The 16,254-nt window shown below is 35.1% G+C and overlaps 2 protein-coding genes across 2 annotated transcripts in view; one reads left to right on the top strand and one right to left on the bottom strand.

The window, feature by feature from the left end:
- The window catches only part of LOC144969057 (TBCC domain-containing protein 1-like), a 55,895-nt gene that overhangs the window by 25,409 nt on the left and 14,232 nt on the right, over nt 1-16,254 (bottom strand). The window lies entirely within an intron of this gene.
- LOC144966933 (TBCC domain-containing protein 1-like) lies at nt 4-13,013 on the top strand. Its single transcript, XM_078903628.1, is given in 9 exon segments — nt 4-23; nt 1,218-1,266; nt 3,647-3,726; nt 4,541-4,663; nt 6,207-6,235; nt 6,238-6,381; nt 6,747-6,844; nt 7,967-8,116; nt 12,872-13,013. Coding segments are annotated over 9 exon segments (774 nt in total). The 3' UTR covers nt 12,953-13,013.

Below are 16,254 nucleotides of genomic sequence, written 5' to 3'. Positions count from 1 at the left end.
ATTATGGAGATAAAGATAAAGGGGTAAATCTGACTCGTGAATGAACAACACAAAACAAACGACTTTTCGGCCCTTGGCCTTTTTCAAATAAACACAGAATACATCTATATTTATATTAGATTGTGAATATAATAAATATGTATTCTGTGTTTACTTGAAAAGGGCCAAGGGCCGAAACGTCGTTTGTTTTGTGTTGTTCATTCATGAGTCAAATTTTCTCCCTTTATCTTTATCTCCATTTTATTGACTCATTTAGGCACCTCTATTTATTAGATGAGGTTATTAGGCTGCTAGTGCATGCATATGTACATATCTCTAGACCCACTTTTTATTACGATATTCAACTTGGAAATAATTGCCAGGAGAGTGACAATGTTTTTTTCTGTAGGGAAAAAAAATTATGATAGTTTCTTACTGGCTGCATACGTTATCCCACTGATTCCATTTGCTGCTTGTTTGGGACACATCTTAAAGCTGTTTGAACACAATAAGTGGATGGTTTGCCAAATTAAAAAATTACATTTTGCTTGTATAATATAATGTAGCTTGTCTTTTGGAGCCATTTTTCTCAGGTCGTAAAAAGAAAATCTTGCCAGATTTTTGAATCCCACTTTTTCTCTATTTGTGATCTATCTCCTTTAATTGGTATTTTGTGTGTGTGTGTTTTGTGTGTGGGGGGGGGGGGGGGGGGGGGGGGGGGTGGGGGGGGGAGGTTTAAACTTGTGTCAGAATCTATTTTAATATTAAAATAATGAGAAATATAATTTTTTTGGTTTTTGATGTGCAGTCAACATTGTTATAGTAATAACTATGAAAGTTTTTATTGAATTTTTTTTAAAGGGCTCTTTTTTCGTTAAAAAAATATATTTTCATTTATCAGTGAAAACCCTGTTTTATTTGCGTTATGGGTTGGCTGCTCTAGAAGACTTAAACACATATTATTATACCAATCTTCTGTGATCTTTATAAATAATTGGCAATGTGCTGTGAAGGTTAACATCCAGTCTGGAAGGGATAAAACCATGCCACTTACGGAACTTGAAACACATAGTTTGATGTTGATGGTATTTCTGTAAAATAGATATGGAGAAAGTCCATCATTAGATTTTGATTTTCTTTTTTTTTTTCTTTAACAATGGTTCTTAAAAGGATTGCACAAATATCCTTTTTTTTCAATGGATTAAAAACACTTGGGTTTTTTTTTTCCTTAATTTCAGGAATAAAATGATTATCATGAGTCAAGTCAGCAAACAGACCATTGCAAGAGTAAGTGTTTTCCTATTTGACACAGTGTCTTTATCAGGTATTGTGCCGGGGTGAATCTGACTCCGATAATGGAGTGTAAAGGCCAAATATGAGGAGGCGAATTTCAAAACCTGCTAAGTCACATCGAGATAGAAAATAAGTTAACACTAACACTCTCATGCAATCTATTGGCACATTAGAATCACCAGTGAAAATATGAAGTTTTGGAACACGCAAGGTACAGGTCTATGAGGGAAACAAGACAAGTATTTTCCTTTATAAGGCATTAAATAAATGACATCAGCCAAGATACAAACCTCTGTCAATCGCTGTCTTCGACAAATCCTCAAGTTGAAATGGTTTGACAAAGTGCCAAACGCTGACCTTTGGACAAGAACAAACCAAGAGCAAAATGGATATCCAGGTCAGACGCAGAAAGTAGCGATGGGTTGGCCATACCCTGTGGAAGGAGCTCTGTAATATAACCAAGCAGGCTCTCGAATGGACTCGCAGGGCAAGAGGAAACAGGGTCGTCCAAAACAGACTTCGAGGGAAGCCTTCACCAAGATTTGTGCATCTCCAATCTTACCTGGATTGAGGAAAAGGTCTGTGCCAAGGACAGAAGAAGATGAAAGAGTGCTGTTGAGGCCCTATGCTTCGCCAGGAGCTAAGAGGCATAAGTCAAATAAATGACAAAAAAATTGCCTCTTGCTCTAAATGATAAAACTAGGGACTTAGCACGTTTTGAAAGTCACCTCCTCATATAATGCTGTCATCTGCATTTTTTGCCAAATTGGGACCTAAAATTTGCCAAAATTTGCAAAAAAAAACCCCGAAATTTGCCAAGAAATTTGCCAAAAAGACCAAACTTTGCCAAAAAATTTGCGGAGGAAAACTAAGCGTTTCAGTAAAAATTAACACACGATACAGAAAAAATATATATAAAAGACAATATATGACATTTAAGGACTTGAGAAATGAAATGACTGTGATTAGCGTTGTTACAAAGATTTTTAAAGGATCATTATCCATAGAGAGTAGCTTCCCTTGGTTTGGTCCCAGGCAAAGCTGCAACATCTCTCAAGTTTTGCACTTTTTTTTCGTTTTGTTTTCGCTTCTTTTTTTTTTTTCCCCAAAATTTGCCACGCGATTTGCCAATTTTCCCAAAATTTGCCACGATTTGCCAATTTTGGGAAATTTGCCATAATTTGCGGATCGCCCTGATATTTGCGGCCGCAAAAAATGCATATGACAGATAATGATATTTGAACTGTTATCAAGAAAACAGATGAGTCATGATACCTCCCTTCCCCCTCCCCCTTCCTAAAATTAAAGGTAGCAACAACAACAACAACAATTTTATATTATTGATCAGTTTAAGGTCAGACTCAATTTTTGGCATCTGACATCCAGATTGATTTAAAGAACACAGTACGTATCATTTGTCTAACAATGCACAGAAAAATTGCAGCAGTTTCCAATTTTCTGATTAAATCTTTGAAATATTTCTTGTTATAAAAGTGCTATCTATTGCAAACATTTAAAATCATTTTCTTCCTTTTTACTGGCGCTGATATGACTTAAGTGTGTTGCAAGCGTTGTAAAACAAACAAAAACAAAAATCAGGACAAAGCTTATTACATTTTAAAATCATTTATTCATTTATTCATTCATTCATCCATTCATTTATTCATTGATTCATTCCTTTATTTATTTATTCATTTATTTATTTACTTATTCATTTATTTATGAATCAAAGTCCATAGTTTAGCCATTATTTTATGTAGGCATTTGTTTTCAACAGTTTCACTGTGAGATGCAGGCAGTGGTCTGTGTCAGTGTCTCTTATAAAGTCTCTAGCTTCATTTAAATTGTCTCCATATTATTAAAACAGCTTTTGGTTAGAAACAAATTTTAACACGAGTCCTACTTCAGCATTTTATATTGCGTAATATCCACTAAACCTTCTCTCAGATTCATATAAATGGAAAATCGAACAAGTTTCCTTGATTTCCAATAATGGTGAACTCAAGAGAGTTAACATGAAGACAGGCATGATGCCTGTTAGGCAACAAACATGATGCCTGTTAGGCGTATTACAATTTATTTTTTCGGACAGAGATAACACTGTAAATGGCCAGATACTATTTTATACCTGAGTACAGTGAAAGTATGTGCATAAAGAGCCTTTTCCAAGGACTCAACTATGCACCACTCCGTGTGGAACTCGAACCCAGGACCTTATGATCCTGTAGGCGAGCTTCATGTCACAAGACCACATAGCTTTACACAACAAAGAAAGTCAAAAATCCATCATCACACTTAGATCATCCATTTGTAATCTATGCCTATCTATAGTTGATACAAGAAACTTTTATACACTTGATGTTTTTGTATTAAGAGTTCAGGGACCTTAGAGATGAGTACTGTCAAGATCCATCGAAGCCATCATTCATACATCTATCTTCTATCTCCTCTCAGGTGGGTGGTGGTTACAATTTGATTCAATCAAAGAAAAGAAAAAGATATTCTGCATTTCATTTTTGTTTTTATGATTATTATGCTATATACAATTGTTTGATTTTTTTTCCCCCTTCTCATTTGATTATGAGGATGACTTTTTCCTATAGCAGACTTATTGCAATGAAAATCTTATTTAAGATAATTTATCCACTATCTTGTGTCTTTCTCAAAGCATTATGGCCAAGTGGGGAACCTCGACTCTCTTTACAGGGGCAGTGAGATAAGTTATGGATGTCATCTCTACCTCTCTGTTTAGGATATCCCCTTTCTTGAAGCTTTCTGTCACTGCCCTGGGTTTTGCCTAAGCTTAGGCAATGATCGTCTGCTGAAAGGGGAACAATCAAAAGCATGACTTTGAGGAAGATGACACATTTTACTTTTTTTTTTTTTTTGTAAATCATCGTTGTTACTGTCAGTGATATATAAGGAATTGTTGGTCATTGATTCGTATAATTAAAGCATTCTAACTTTTGACTCATCATGTTTTTTTTTAGTAGTACTGATATGCCTAAAAGTGTCAAAAGAGACTATTGGGTAGTTTTAGACTTGACGCATGATAGATTATTCTCAGTATCAACTGTTCTAGAACCAGAGAGACCCTTTTTATTGTTCTATTTTTTGACTGCTTTGAATTATGATTTCTAAATCCATAACTTTTGACTCATCGTGTTTCTTTTTAGTAGTACTGATATGCCTAAGCGTGTCAAAAGAGTTACAAAACTCCTGAAAAAAAAATAGCTTTACAAAGATGCATACTTGAATCGATTTCCAGATCTGTGACAATAGAAAAGTGCCGTAACACCACCCTAATTCTTGGTCCTGTGGAGGCTACAGTTCATGTCAGTGGTTGTGAAAATGTCTCCATCATAGCTCCATGCAGGCATTTTATGATCAGGTTTGTTGTCTTTATAACTATAACTATCATTTTTTATATTCCCATCCTGATGAAATTTTTGTTGTTGATTAGCATTTGAAAAGAAAAATGTGTTATTTTATTCGCAAAATGTGCTCAAAGACAATGGACCTTAAATTTGTCTGAACTGTACTGACTTGATTAAATTTGTCTGAACTGTACTGACATGATTAAATTTGTCTGAACTGTACTGACTTGATTAAATTTGTCTGAACTGTACTGACTTGATTAAATTTGTCTGAACTGTACTGACTTGATTAAATTTGTCTGAACTGTACTGACTTGATTAAATTTGTCTGAACTGTACTGACTTGATTAAATTTGTCTGAACTGTACTGACTTGATTAAATTTGTCTGAACTGTACTGACTTGATTAAATTTGTCTGAACTGTACTGACTTGATTAAATTTGTCTGAACTGTACTGACATGATTAAATTTGTCTGAACTGTACTGACATGATTAAATTTGTCTGAACTGTACTGACTTAATTAAATTTGTCTGAACTGTACTGACTTGATTAAATATGTCTGAACTGTACTGACATGATTAAATTTGTCTGAACTGTACTGACTTGATTAAATTTGTCTGAACTGTACTGACATGATTAAATTTGTCTGAACTGTACTGACTTGATTAAATTTGTCTGAACTGTACTGACTTGATTAAATTTGTCTGAACTGTACTGACTTGATTAAATTTGTCTGAACTGTACTGACTTGATTAAATTTGTCTGAACTGTACTGACTTTATTAAATTTGTCTGAACTGTACTGACTTGATTAAATTTGTCTGAACTGTACTGACTTGGTTGAATTTGTCTGAACTGTACTGACTTGATTAAATTTGTCTGAACTGTACTGACTTGATTAAATTTGTCTGAACTGTACTGACTTGATTAAATTTGTCTGAACTGTACTGACTTGATTAAATTTGTCTGAACTGTACTGACTTGATTAAATTTGTCTAAACTGTACTGACATGATTAAATTTGTCTGAACTGTACTGACTTGATTAAATTTGTCTGAACTGTACTGACTTGATTAAATTTGTCTAAACTGTACTGACTTGATTAAATTTGTCTGAACTGTACTGACTTGATTAAATTTGTCTAAACTGTACTGACTTGATTAAATTTATCTAAACTGTACTGACTTGATTAAATTTGTCTGAACTGTACTGACTTGATTAAATATGTCTGAACTGTACTGACTTGATTCCATGCTCTCAAAAGATACGTCTAATTTCTTTTTTAACTCATTTGATTTCATATTGTTTAAGGATGTATTAATAGAATTGTTCTTTACGATTTTAAATTCATAAATTCAGGAGGAAAAAAAAAAGGCTGAGAGAGACATAAAATAATTACCTTATTGAATAGATTGTGTTAAAAAATTGAACGAGCATATTCATCTTTCGCACTATAAAAAACTGCTTTGTTATAAATTTTTGCTAAATCATTTATTGCTTGAATAATTTCAATGAATATGCCAAATTTACCTTTTCCTTTTATACTTCTGACATCCAGTGGTTCCACCCTTTGCACTTTGTACCTTTTGACCCCCACCGACCTCTCATCCTGAGTAGTAATGACACAGTAATGCTGGCACCTTACCACACACATTATGCTTGCCTAGAGGAACACATGGCAAAATCGGGTATTGGAACACAGCCCAATCTGTGGGACCAACCTTTGTGCATAGGTAATCAGATTACCCCCCCCCCCCCCCCCCCCCCAAAGTCTTCCCTTAGCACCAGGAATGTTGGCTCTTGTTGTCCTTTCCTGTTATTTTGACAAAGCTCCATGTTCACTTTAATGTTATTGTTCATGTCAAAATCTTCATGAGTGAAGGTGGATATTAAAGGAAGATTCAGATACATTAAAAGGAAGATCATCATCATCATCATCATCATCATCATCATCATCATCATCATCATCATCATCATCATCATCATCAGTATCCTAACCTTCATCATAATGTTGCCAGAAAGCAAAGACTGATACACCACGTAGAGCAAATAGAATAAATGAATTTATAAATTCTTTTAAAACTTTCAATCCATTTAGGTCCAGACCACAGAGACGAACAGCCTGTGTGGCAAATTCTACCGGAATCAGAATTCTATTCCTTTTCTGTACCTTTCCAGATGCAAGGCTCTACTAAAGTAAGTTACAAAAAAAAAAAAAAAGGGTTGGAATAAAAATTGGTATATGCTAATGCTACATTTCCGGTAAATTAAATGAATTGAGGAATGAGTTTGGCTTTACGTAATTTCTAAAATTGGTATTACTATTTCCTTTTGCAAATTAGTTTACATCATTGTTTCAAAAATGATCAAATTCATGTTTTTCTTTGTTCTGCTCGAAAGTAGTCAATGGTCATAAAATCCTTTAACCCTTTAAAAAAAAAAAAAGTATTAGACCGTAGGACTTTTGCTATAGGGAATGAGATTAGCGGAAGAGTAGTGTCCCTTGATTGGACGTCACCCATAGTCTGTGACGTCACCGGCGGAAAAGTTATTAGAGAGAGAACGTCATGTTGGTTGTGCTGAAGCGAGGACGAGAGACGCATGCTCACAACCAACATGACGTTCTCTCTCTAATAACTTTTCCGCCGGTAACGTCACAGACTATGGGCGAGAAGAATCAAGGGAAACTACTCTTCCGCTAATCTCATTCCCTATACGTGTTTTGTGGTTGTTAACTCTGGATTTGTTCAATTTTGCCATTGAAGTGTTGAGGCAGGAACAGGTGATTAGACACCTCAACTATGCTAGGGCATAGGAATGATTTTGTAATTTTAACAGGCTATATGCCGGTTCACCATCAGAATATTTTTGAATATGTACTGGGGTAATCATGAAATTGAAATAAATGTTTTTTATTGTTGTTTCTTTTTTTTTTCAAAACAATCATAATCAATTCATACATTTTTCAATAGCAGGAATGTTTGCAAAAGGAAATTCTCTTGGCAATCATTACCTTGTCAGTTTAATCAAGATTTAGCCGATCTAAACCCTTTTGAAATCATGCTTAAACGGACCTGTTGTGCTGCGACTTGTTTCCAAATGGTCCATATAAACCTCGTTTTTATTTGTATTATGCTTTTAATTCTAAAAGATTCATTACATTATCACATAATTGCGAATGAATAAAGACCAGATTTGTAAACTGCCTCTGTATATCAAGGTGGATGTTAGACGTGTGTAATTATGTTTCAACTTTCATTTCTATGGACAAATTCCTACATTTGAGAATGGTTGAATTTTTAAAAAATTGTCTTACAGTCCATTCCAGTCAGTCTTCCTTTTGCCTACCAAAAAGAATTGAACAAACGTCAAAAGCAGATAGACACTTGGCAACACATGGTCAAAGACGCAGGCTTGTCAAAGGAACAACGCCAGGAGTTTCAAGCGCTGGTAGAATCTCGTTTCCATGTAAGTAATCACCATAGTCCATGTTTGAATGCTTTGCCATGCCATGCTTCAGTGTGTTGGATCATTCCATCGTCACTCCTCGTGATTTATGGTTGTCTTGATTGTGGCCTGATTTATCCATTCATTTAAGATAAAAATAGTTGTGCTCTTTTATTAGTGGAAGACTGTAGGGTGTTTTTATAGATCTAAACATAAATCAATGCCACAGGTAGTTATTCCATATTATTTCAACGAAATGAGTGGGCATTATCAGCTTAACTTACTTAACCCTAACACTGACTATATCCGTAGTATACCCGGGCTTACTTTTCCCCCCATGCCTATTTATTACATTTTTATGAGACAAATTATAGGCGTAGTAACACAATTAATATTTTTAATTTCTACATGTTAATGATAGTTGAATAAAACTATCTATGTACATGTTCATTTTAATACATTTTTTTCCTATTTTGTAAAGTAGCAAAAATCTCTAGGATTGAGTGAGTTAAGAAAGAGGACTATTTTGAGTTTGACACTATATGTTTTGAATGTTCTTTGACATTATTCGATTAATTGATTGATTCGAGCTTACATTTTACCAAAATTGAATGTATAGTTCTGTATATCTGGTTGCGTTTTTATTATGGTAATTTTTAGGGCTTCCAGATAGCTATGTCGATTAAGCATTAACCTCACAAAGAGTGCCCGTATTTTCCCCAAGGTCAATCAAGATTTTAAAATTTTTTTTGCTAATCCTTCTGTCTAGCCAGCAGTGAGTTAATAATCGGCACAGTGGTTTACCAGCGGATCACTTAGTTGAGATGCTAGGTCAAGAGGTCACTACTCTCCTTCTCTTTACCTGCGCTCTGGTATGGCACGTGCCTGCAGTCAGTGAAGCGAGTAGTCTAATTGGTCTGATAAATAATGGCATAGCCAAGTGACACTTATCTTAAATGTAAACCTATACCACTCATGTTAAAGATTGAAATCCCCCTCACACAGTGGACTAAATATCATAGATATCATCATTATATTTCTTTCTCAGGAAGACAGCAAAGTAGACTCACATTTTCACTACATTTATCATTTAAATCAAATGTTTCTGGAATCCCTAAAACAACAATCAGACGTTGCAGTTTATTATTATTCACACTAGTACATAGTACAAACCGTCTACTTTCTGTTGCACTAATGTTAATTCAGTTCAACAAATATGTAACAAGTGTAGGGGTGGGGTATCAAATTTCACTGGGCATATCTAGCAGTCTATGAGATGTCTAGGCTATCGTGGGTGATGAATTTGGACCAGTTACACAATGTAAACAATGTCGTAATCATTTCCTGGACTCCCCACTGACCATGGAACACTTTACTACACCAATTCTACAGTTTTATCATTAAAAGTTCCCACGAATATGGTAAAGGAGTGAAGAAGTCATACTTATTGTAGTACAGGAATGTGTATATATATATATATATATATATATATATATATATATATATATATATATATATATATATATATATATATATATATATATATATATATATATATATATACATAAACACACACACTCTCTCTCTCTCTCTTTCTCTCTCTCTCTCTCTCTCTCTCTCTCGCTCTGCAAGTAGCCCTACAATAATAGTTCTTAAAGACACATCTGTTACTGATTTAAGAAATATGAAATGAATGGGTTTGTTTCAGTCGTGTCCCTGTTGATTGGTGTGGGAAGGTTTTATTCACCAGCTGCACTACTTGTACATTGTGACTATTGAGAATGTCTGAATTCTGATAATTTCTAGGAGGTGCCACTATCATTTTCTCTATCTTGACTATGTTTGAGTACTTCCCCCCCCCCCCCCCCCCCCCTCACTCCCCTCTTCTTATTTTCCCCAGTCAAACTTGCCTTTGTGGAATACTATCTGTACTAACTGTTGATGTTATATCGTTGTTGTCAGTGGTATGAATTAGGTTTAGTGGGAATGTGATGAATTTCTCTTAGACTGTCGTTTACGTTTGTATGTGTGTATATGCAGGATGTAGGTGTGTATGTATGCATGTGTGTGTATGTATGGATGTGTGTGTGAGAGAGAGAGAGAGAGAGAGAGAGAGAGAGAGAGAGAGAGAGAGAGAGAAAAGAAAGAGAGAGAGAGAGAGAGAGAGAGAGAGAGAGAGAGAGAGAGAGAGAGAGAGAGAGAGAGAGAGAGAGAGAGAGAGGAATGCCCTTTTCTGCCATATTCATTGCTTGTATTATCTACTACGCCACTGTGATTGTGTTGTTGATGGTGTAATGATGATGGTTTTGTTTCTATTTGGAATAGTGAAGTAAAACCTACACACACAATATATTGCTTTATATGTTCTTTAGGAGTGTGTTAAATTGTTTAATCCACTTATCTCCATATCTTTTAAATACAATACAAAATACAAATGGAGAGAACATACCTTATGTCCAGCCCATTACATTTATGACCATTAAAAACGTAGTTAAAATGTGTTGAATCAGAAAATGAATGTTTTACTTTGTGTAAAAATATTAAGACTGGACAAAGCATTAATTTGTTTCGGAATCCAACGTCTGATTTTAAAGATTTGAATTTTTTATTGTCCGCACAACAACAAAAATATTTTTAAATAGTAGGGATTTTAAATTGCTTATAAAACCTATAAGAATAATCACAATAAAAGGAAAAAAGAACCAACATAACAAGTGAAAGTAGTACTGTCTGTTCCATAAGTTAATATTATTGTCATGTAAGTGGTCATCTAGATATGGTGTTATATTACATCACGAAAATGCAATACTTTGCGTCTTAACCCTCAAAAAGGGGAATCCCCGTCCAGCTAGCCAATTTTACAGCATGCAGCTGCTGTTGTCAGTCACTTGCTGGGTTCCAGCAGTATAACTAAGTGATCCGAGTTTATGAAGAAATAAACAGCAGTGTTGGATCTTTCAGATCTGACAGAGGGTACTTTGTGATTAACTGACACTCGTAATAACATCCTATCCAAAGGGTAGCAAGTTATTGCCACCATCCACTTACTGCCCAAGATACTAGGGTAAATTCCAGTTCCAAAGATCGCATAGCTTTAAAGGAGTTCTTTTTAATTGTTTCTGCAGTTCAGCTTTAATAGTGTGGATGCCAAATTAAACAACTTTATTAGTCAAAATGTTTGTTTTAGAAATATTTATATTTTTCTTGGGCAGCTTGATGTGTTACTTTTGAGAAATTTGGAATGGAATTATCTCTCTTACTTACATATTTACAGTGGACAAATTTAAGCTTGAGGATGAATAAAGGGAACTTTATTTATTTATATAATTTATTGATATTTTGAGGGAGATAACTTTATACATGGGGTTTGTATGTATGTGGGGGGGGGGGGGGGGGGGGGGGGGGGGTCGCTGTATCTCAACATCCATTTACTGTCATAGCCAACGATTAGCAATTCATGGCGCATTGCATTGAAATTCGAACGAATGGCAAAGTGATAATAATAAGCAGAGAAGTGATGGTTATACAAAACTGAAACTGCGATGGGGTGTTTGAGTGGCTGTGTGTATATGTGCGTGTGTATCATATTGTGTACACACGCCTGCAGTGTAGATAGATACACATGTCAATATCACAGTAAATCATCAGTGGTTGAAATCACCCGGCGCATAAAAACAAAAACAAACATATGAAAACCTTTAATAAATTCTTTTTTTTATTTACTTCGGCTGGGTGAAATCAGTTTGAGGAAACTGTGTTCCTGGGTGGGGATACTGACCTCCCATATTGGGCAGGGAGGTACATGCTGTGTCTTCTATCCCCTCATAACCGTTTTCCAATTGTTTCCTGTCATTGTCTTAGAATGAGATTACTTAGTTTTGTCCTATCCTTGCCGGAGTTCCTTGGCTGGGAGGGAAACAGTCGAATGTATAGTTATAGTTTTGGGAGATATTTTTTTCCTTGTAAATCATCTCTCTGTTATGCATTGTATTATGTTTAGTTTACCTATTATATTATATGATTGATAAACATTTGAGTATATTCCTCTTAGTTGGGGCCTGTCCTTGTGTCTGGGTGAGACTTTTAGGTGATCTCAAACTAAGTACTTTGGCGGTGTGCTCTTGGAATCTACATCTGTTCCCTATTTGAACCAATTCCCCTTTGTCTTACCTTTTCTTTTGTGCTTTAATTGTAATTCTAGCACTTTTTACTATCCCATTTTCTTCCTTTTTACTGGCGCTGATATGACCTTAATGTGTTGCAAGCGCCGTAAAACCCTTTAAAAAAAAACAAAAAAAACTGTGTTCAAGGAAAAGTTAGTTCAAGGAAGGAATGGAATCATAACAAAGAATAATAAAGTAAAAATTTAGGACATTTGAATGAGTATGAAGAACCTTGTTAGAGTAATCTGTGCTGGAGTGTCATTTTTTTATTCTAAATCTTTACAGCTATGAGGAGGTCCTGTTAGCTCAGTTGGTAGAGCACTCTCTTCACACGCGAAAGGGACCAAGATCAATCCCAGATGTAGTCGAGATTTTTATTCTGATCTCCCCCCCCCCCCCCCCCCCCTTTCCACCCAGTAGTGTTTTGGTAGCCGAATCTGTTAAATCTGGTGGAAAGTTGCAATAGTCCTATTCGAAGTGTAGCAAGCAATTACTATTGTCCTTTTCACGCTATAGAAACTGGGATAAGCTCCAGATCTATGGGCCTAATGGCTGTGGACTACCTATAGCTATGATCGATTTCATCTGGTTTGTTATCTTTTTTTATTCATAGATATGGCTGGCTGAAACAGGACACAAGAGGGAGTTGGACAGTCTTGTGGTGCCGCTTCAAAATACCATTGAGAAGAGTTAACATAGGGAGGCAGAGAGAGATGGAGAGAGAGAGAGAGAGAGAGAGGGAGAGAGAGAGAGGAGGAGAGGGGAGAGAGAGAGAGAGAGAGAGAGAGAGAGAGAGAGAGAGAGAGAGAGAGAGAGAGAGAGAGAGAGAGAGAGAGAGAGAGATTTTGTGTGTGAAAGAGAGAGAGTTCATGTATATCTGTGTGTTTGTGTTTTAGTATAAATGAATGTGTTTGTGAGGTTGTTAGTTTATGTCCTTTTTTTTTTAGTACTAAAGGTTCAGTATAACTGAAAATGAAAATAAACAGATAAATGAATGAATACCATCTTGTGTCAAGAAAAAAGAATCTGTGATATTATCTATTTAGGAAAGTTGTGATTGAGTTACTCTATATTTTTATATTTTTGTAATTATTTTTATTCTTAAATTTTATTTTTTATTATAATTATTATTATTATTATTTTTATTATTATTATTATTATTATTATTATTATTATTATTATTATTATTATTATTATATTATTATTATTATTATTATTATTATTATTATTATTATCAACATCATTATCATGATTATTTTTATTATTGTTGTTATTTTATTATTATTATTATTATTATTATTATTATTATTATTTTATTATTATTATTATTATTATTTTGCTTTTAATTGTTTTATGTACTTTCTTGTTTGTTTGAACGAATTTTGATTTCAAATGATAAAAACGGAATGTTTGCGGACGGAACAATAGAACTGTTCTCATAAAAGTCATCTGAAACGTAATGCTCGCAAATAAAAATCTAGCCAGTTTGATTTTCAATCTCTCTTTTATTTTTTAAATATGTGTTTGTGTATGCTTGCTCACCATCATATAGTTCCATTTGGAGCTGGGAAAACAATTATTGACAATAAAGGACATTGATGACGAAATGAAACAATGGAGGTTTGTTTTTATTTTCATATTCCGGAGTTATGATGATATGAAACAATTTGAAACATTTTTATTACTTTTACTCACTTGTTGCTGAGGAAATGGTTTAATTCCAAAAGGAATTTGATCCCACCACAGGTCATAGGAAATCACATTTTTATTTCATACATAGTGCTAGTTGCCTGATAGATGCCTTCTTTATATTCAAACTCTCACAATATCCTCATGCACCCCATAAATCGTGTGTTACCATGATATAACTTCAAGGCTTTTGGGCTCATAGCATGACGTTTGTTTAGTCTGAGGGGTTAAGTCTGCCATTAAACACCATATTGGTATGCATTTAGGAAAGGCATTCTGCACATTACAAATAAGGCAGAGAAGTCATGACGTCACACTTTCCTCTCTCCCGGTTCAAAACTCTGTGTTTTGTTTATGTAATTTAAGGGTTTGACGATGCTTGCAACACATTTAGCTCATATCAGCGCCAGTACAAAGGAAGAAAATAGAATAGTAAAAAGTTCTCGAATTACAATTAAGGCACCCAAGAATAAGTAAGACAAAAGAGAATTAGTTCAAATCGGGAACAGATGTAGATTCCAAGAGCACACTATTAGTGTACTTAGTTTGAGATCACTTAAACGTCTCATCTAGACACAAGCACAGGATCCGACTGAGAGGAACACATTCAATGCTTACAATATACGTTCAAAAGAACAAATATAATACATAACCAAATTCATTTTGTCAAGCTAGCTTCAGAAGTCTTCCTCTGCCCTAAGAACTGTTTCATATCCACTTGCAAGTTTAGTAACTGGACAGTGGAGGACGATGGAAAGATCTCGATTTGAACCTTGTTGTTGAAGGTGCTCCCTTTATGAATATTTGGTGGTGTTTATTTTTAGGTACCAATTATCAAAGTATTGTTTCAGGCGGGTGGTGTCTTTCCAGTTTTTTTATTGATAGGCGTCAGCGTATCCAAGTTTCAGTGCTTGGCACTTTGGCATCTATAAATATTGAAGAAAGTTGGTTCTAAAACTGAACCTTGTGGTACCCGTTTTTTTAATTTTTCACGTTTTGCTTTTGTTTCCTCCCAATATGACAAGAAACTATCTTGTGCCAGTCATGGTAACAGCAGTGTAAGCGTCTTTCCACAAGGAATCATTTTTGAAAGCTTTAATATCAGTCCGCCTGTCCAAACAGTGTCATAAGCTGCAGATAAGTCTATTAGTCTAGTAGAGAGATGATCTACAATGAAAAAAAATAACATCTCCCAAAACTTTAAATATACATTTAACTGTTTCCTTCCCGGCCAAGGACCCCAACAAGGGAAGGGACACAACCAAATAATCCCATTACAAGACAAAAACAGGTGGCAAGTTGGCAAACAGATATAGATATAGATAGTTCGACGATGACGTCACTCAGGTCTTTGTTATTGTTTTTTCCATCCGCTTTTTATGAGTAATGCTCACTGAACTGTATGAACTGACTATAAACGTTCATGGATACACACAGTTTTGTGTGTTGGTCCGTTATACTTTGGATGGCAATGTTATGAGCTTCTTAGCAAGCGCATACTATCTATAGAAGACACAGTAAGTGACATTTCTACCCACTGTGGGAGGTCAAGAACCCACCTAGGAGTGCAGGTGGCAGATCAAAAGTGGATTGAGTTGTATTCAGGGAATGGAAATGATGAATGATCTATTCATCAGTGCATACGCTGATTCAGCATTTGGAAGACCTTCAATGGATCTTGCTATTCACTTCCTTCAAACTTTTTGACAAGTTAGGAGGTTAGCCTCATCAATCAATGTTTGAAATTAAAGTTTTCTGGCCAAAATGAATAAAATATGCTTTGTCAGTGTATGGAAGCCATGATCCTCCACTTCCCAAGAACTAATGGCTACTGAAGTCTTCAAACACAGGGTCTGTGGAGAATTTATCCTGGTGTATATCCTAGTTTCTGTAAATGGTCATATATTGGGGACTACCTTATGGATAGGACACTAGTCTTATCTCAAGCACCCCCCCCCCCCCCCCCCCCCCCCTCCCGAATGTAATCGACCTACTGGGCAGACAAGGAGGTTAGAGAAAATATCGAGTGATCCAGGATTGATAACATTCCCTTTGATTGTGAAGCAAGTGTCTGCAATTTTGAGGTATCTAAATCTTTATAAATAACATAAATTAGAGGATTACTTTTTTAAAACTTTTTTTAAATTTACAAAATTTCAAACCAAGACCGTCATGGATGAAAACATGATCATTTTAATAGACGTATAATTATGTCAATAGTTTTTTCAAAATTGCTATTAAGCACACCGATGAGATGACATATACAGGATACATGGTACAGGTACCTTTCAAATAAATAAAACCAAA

The sequence above is a fragment of the Berghia stephanieae genome, chromosome 3 (genome assembly GCF_034508935.2).
Source record: "Berghia stephanieae isolate SIO BIC M18660-M18661 chromosome 3, UCSD_Bste_1.3, whole genome shotgun sequence".
NCBI classification, from domain to species: domain Eukaryota; kingdom Metazoa; phylum Mollusca; class Gastropoda; order Nudibranchia; family Aeolidiidae; genus Berghia; species Berghia stephanieae.
Note: the sequence above shows the minus strand (reverse complement) of the source record. Positions and strands in the feature narration are given on the sequence as shown.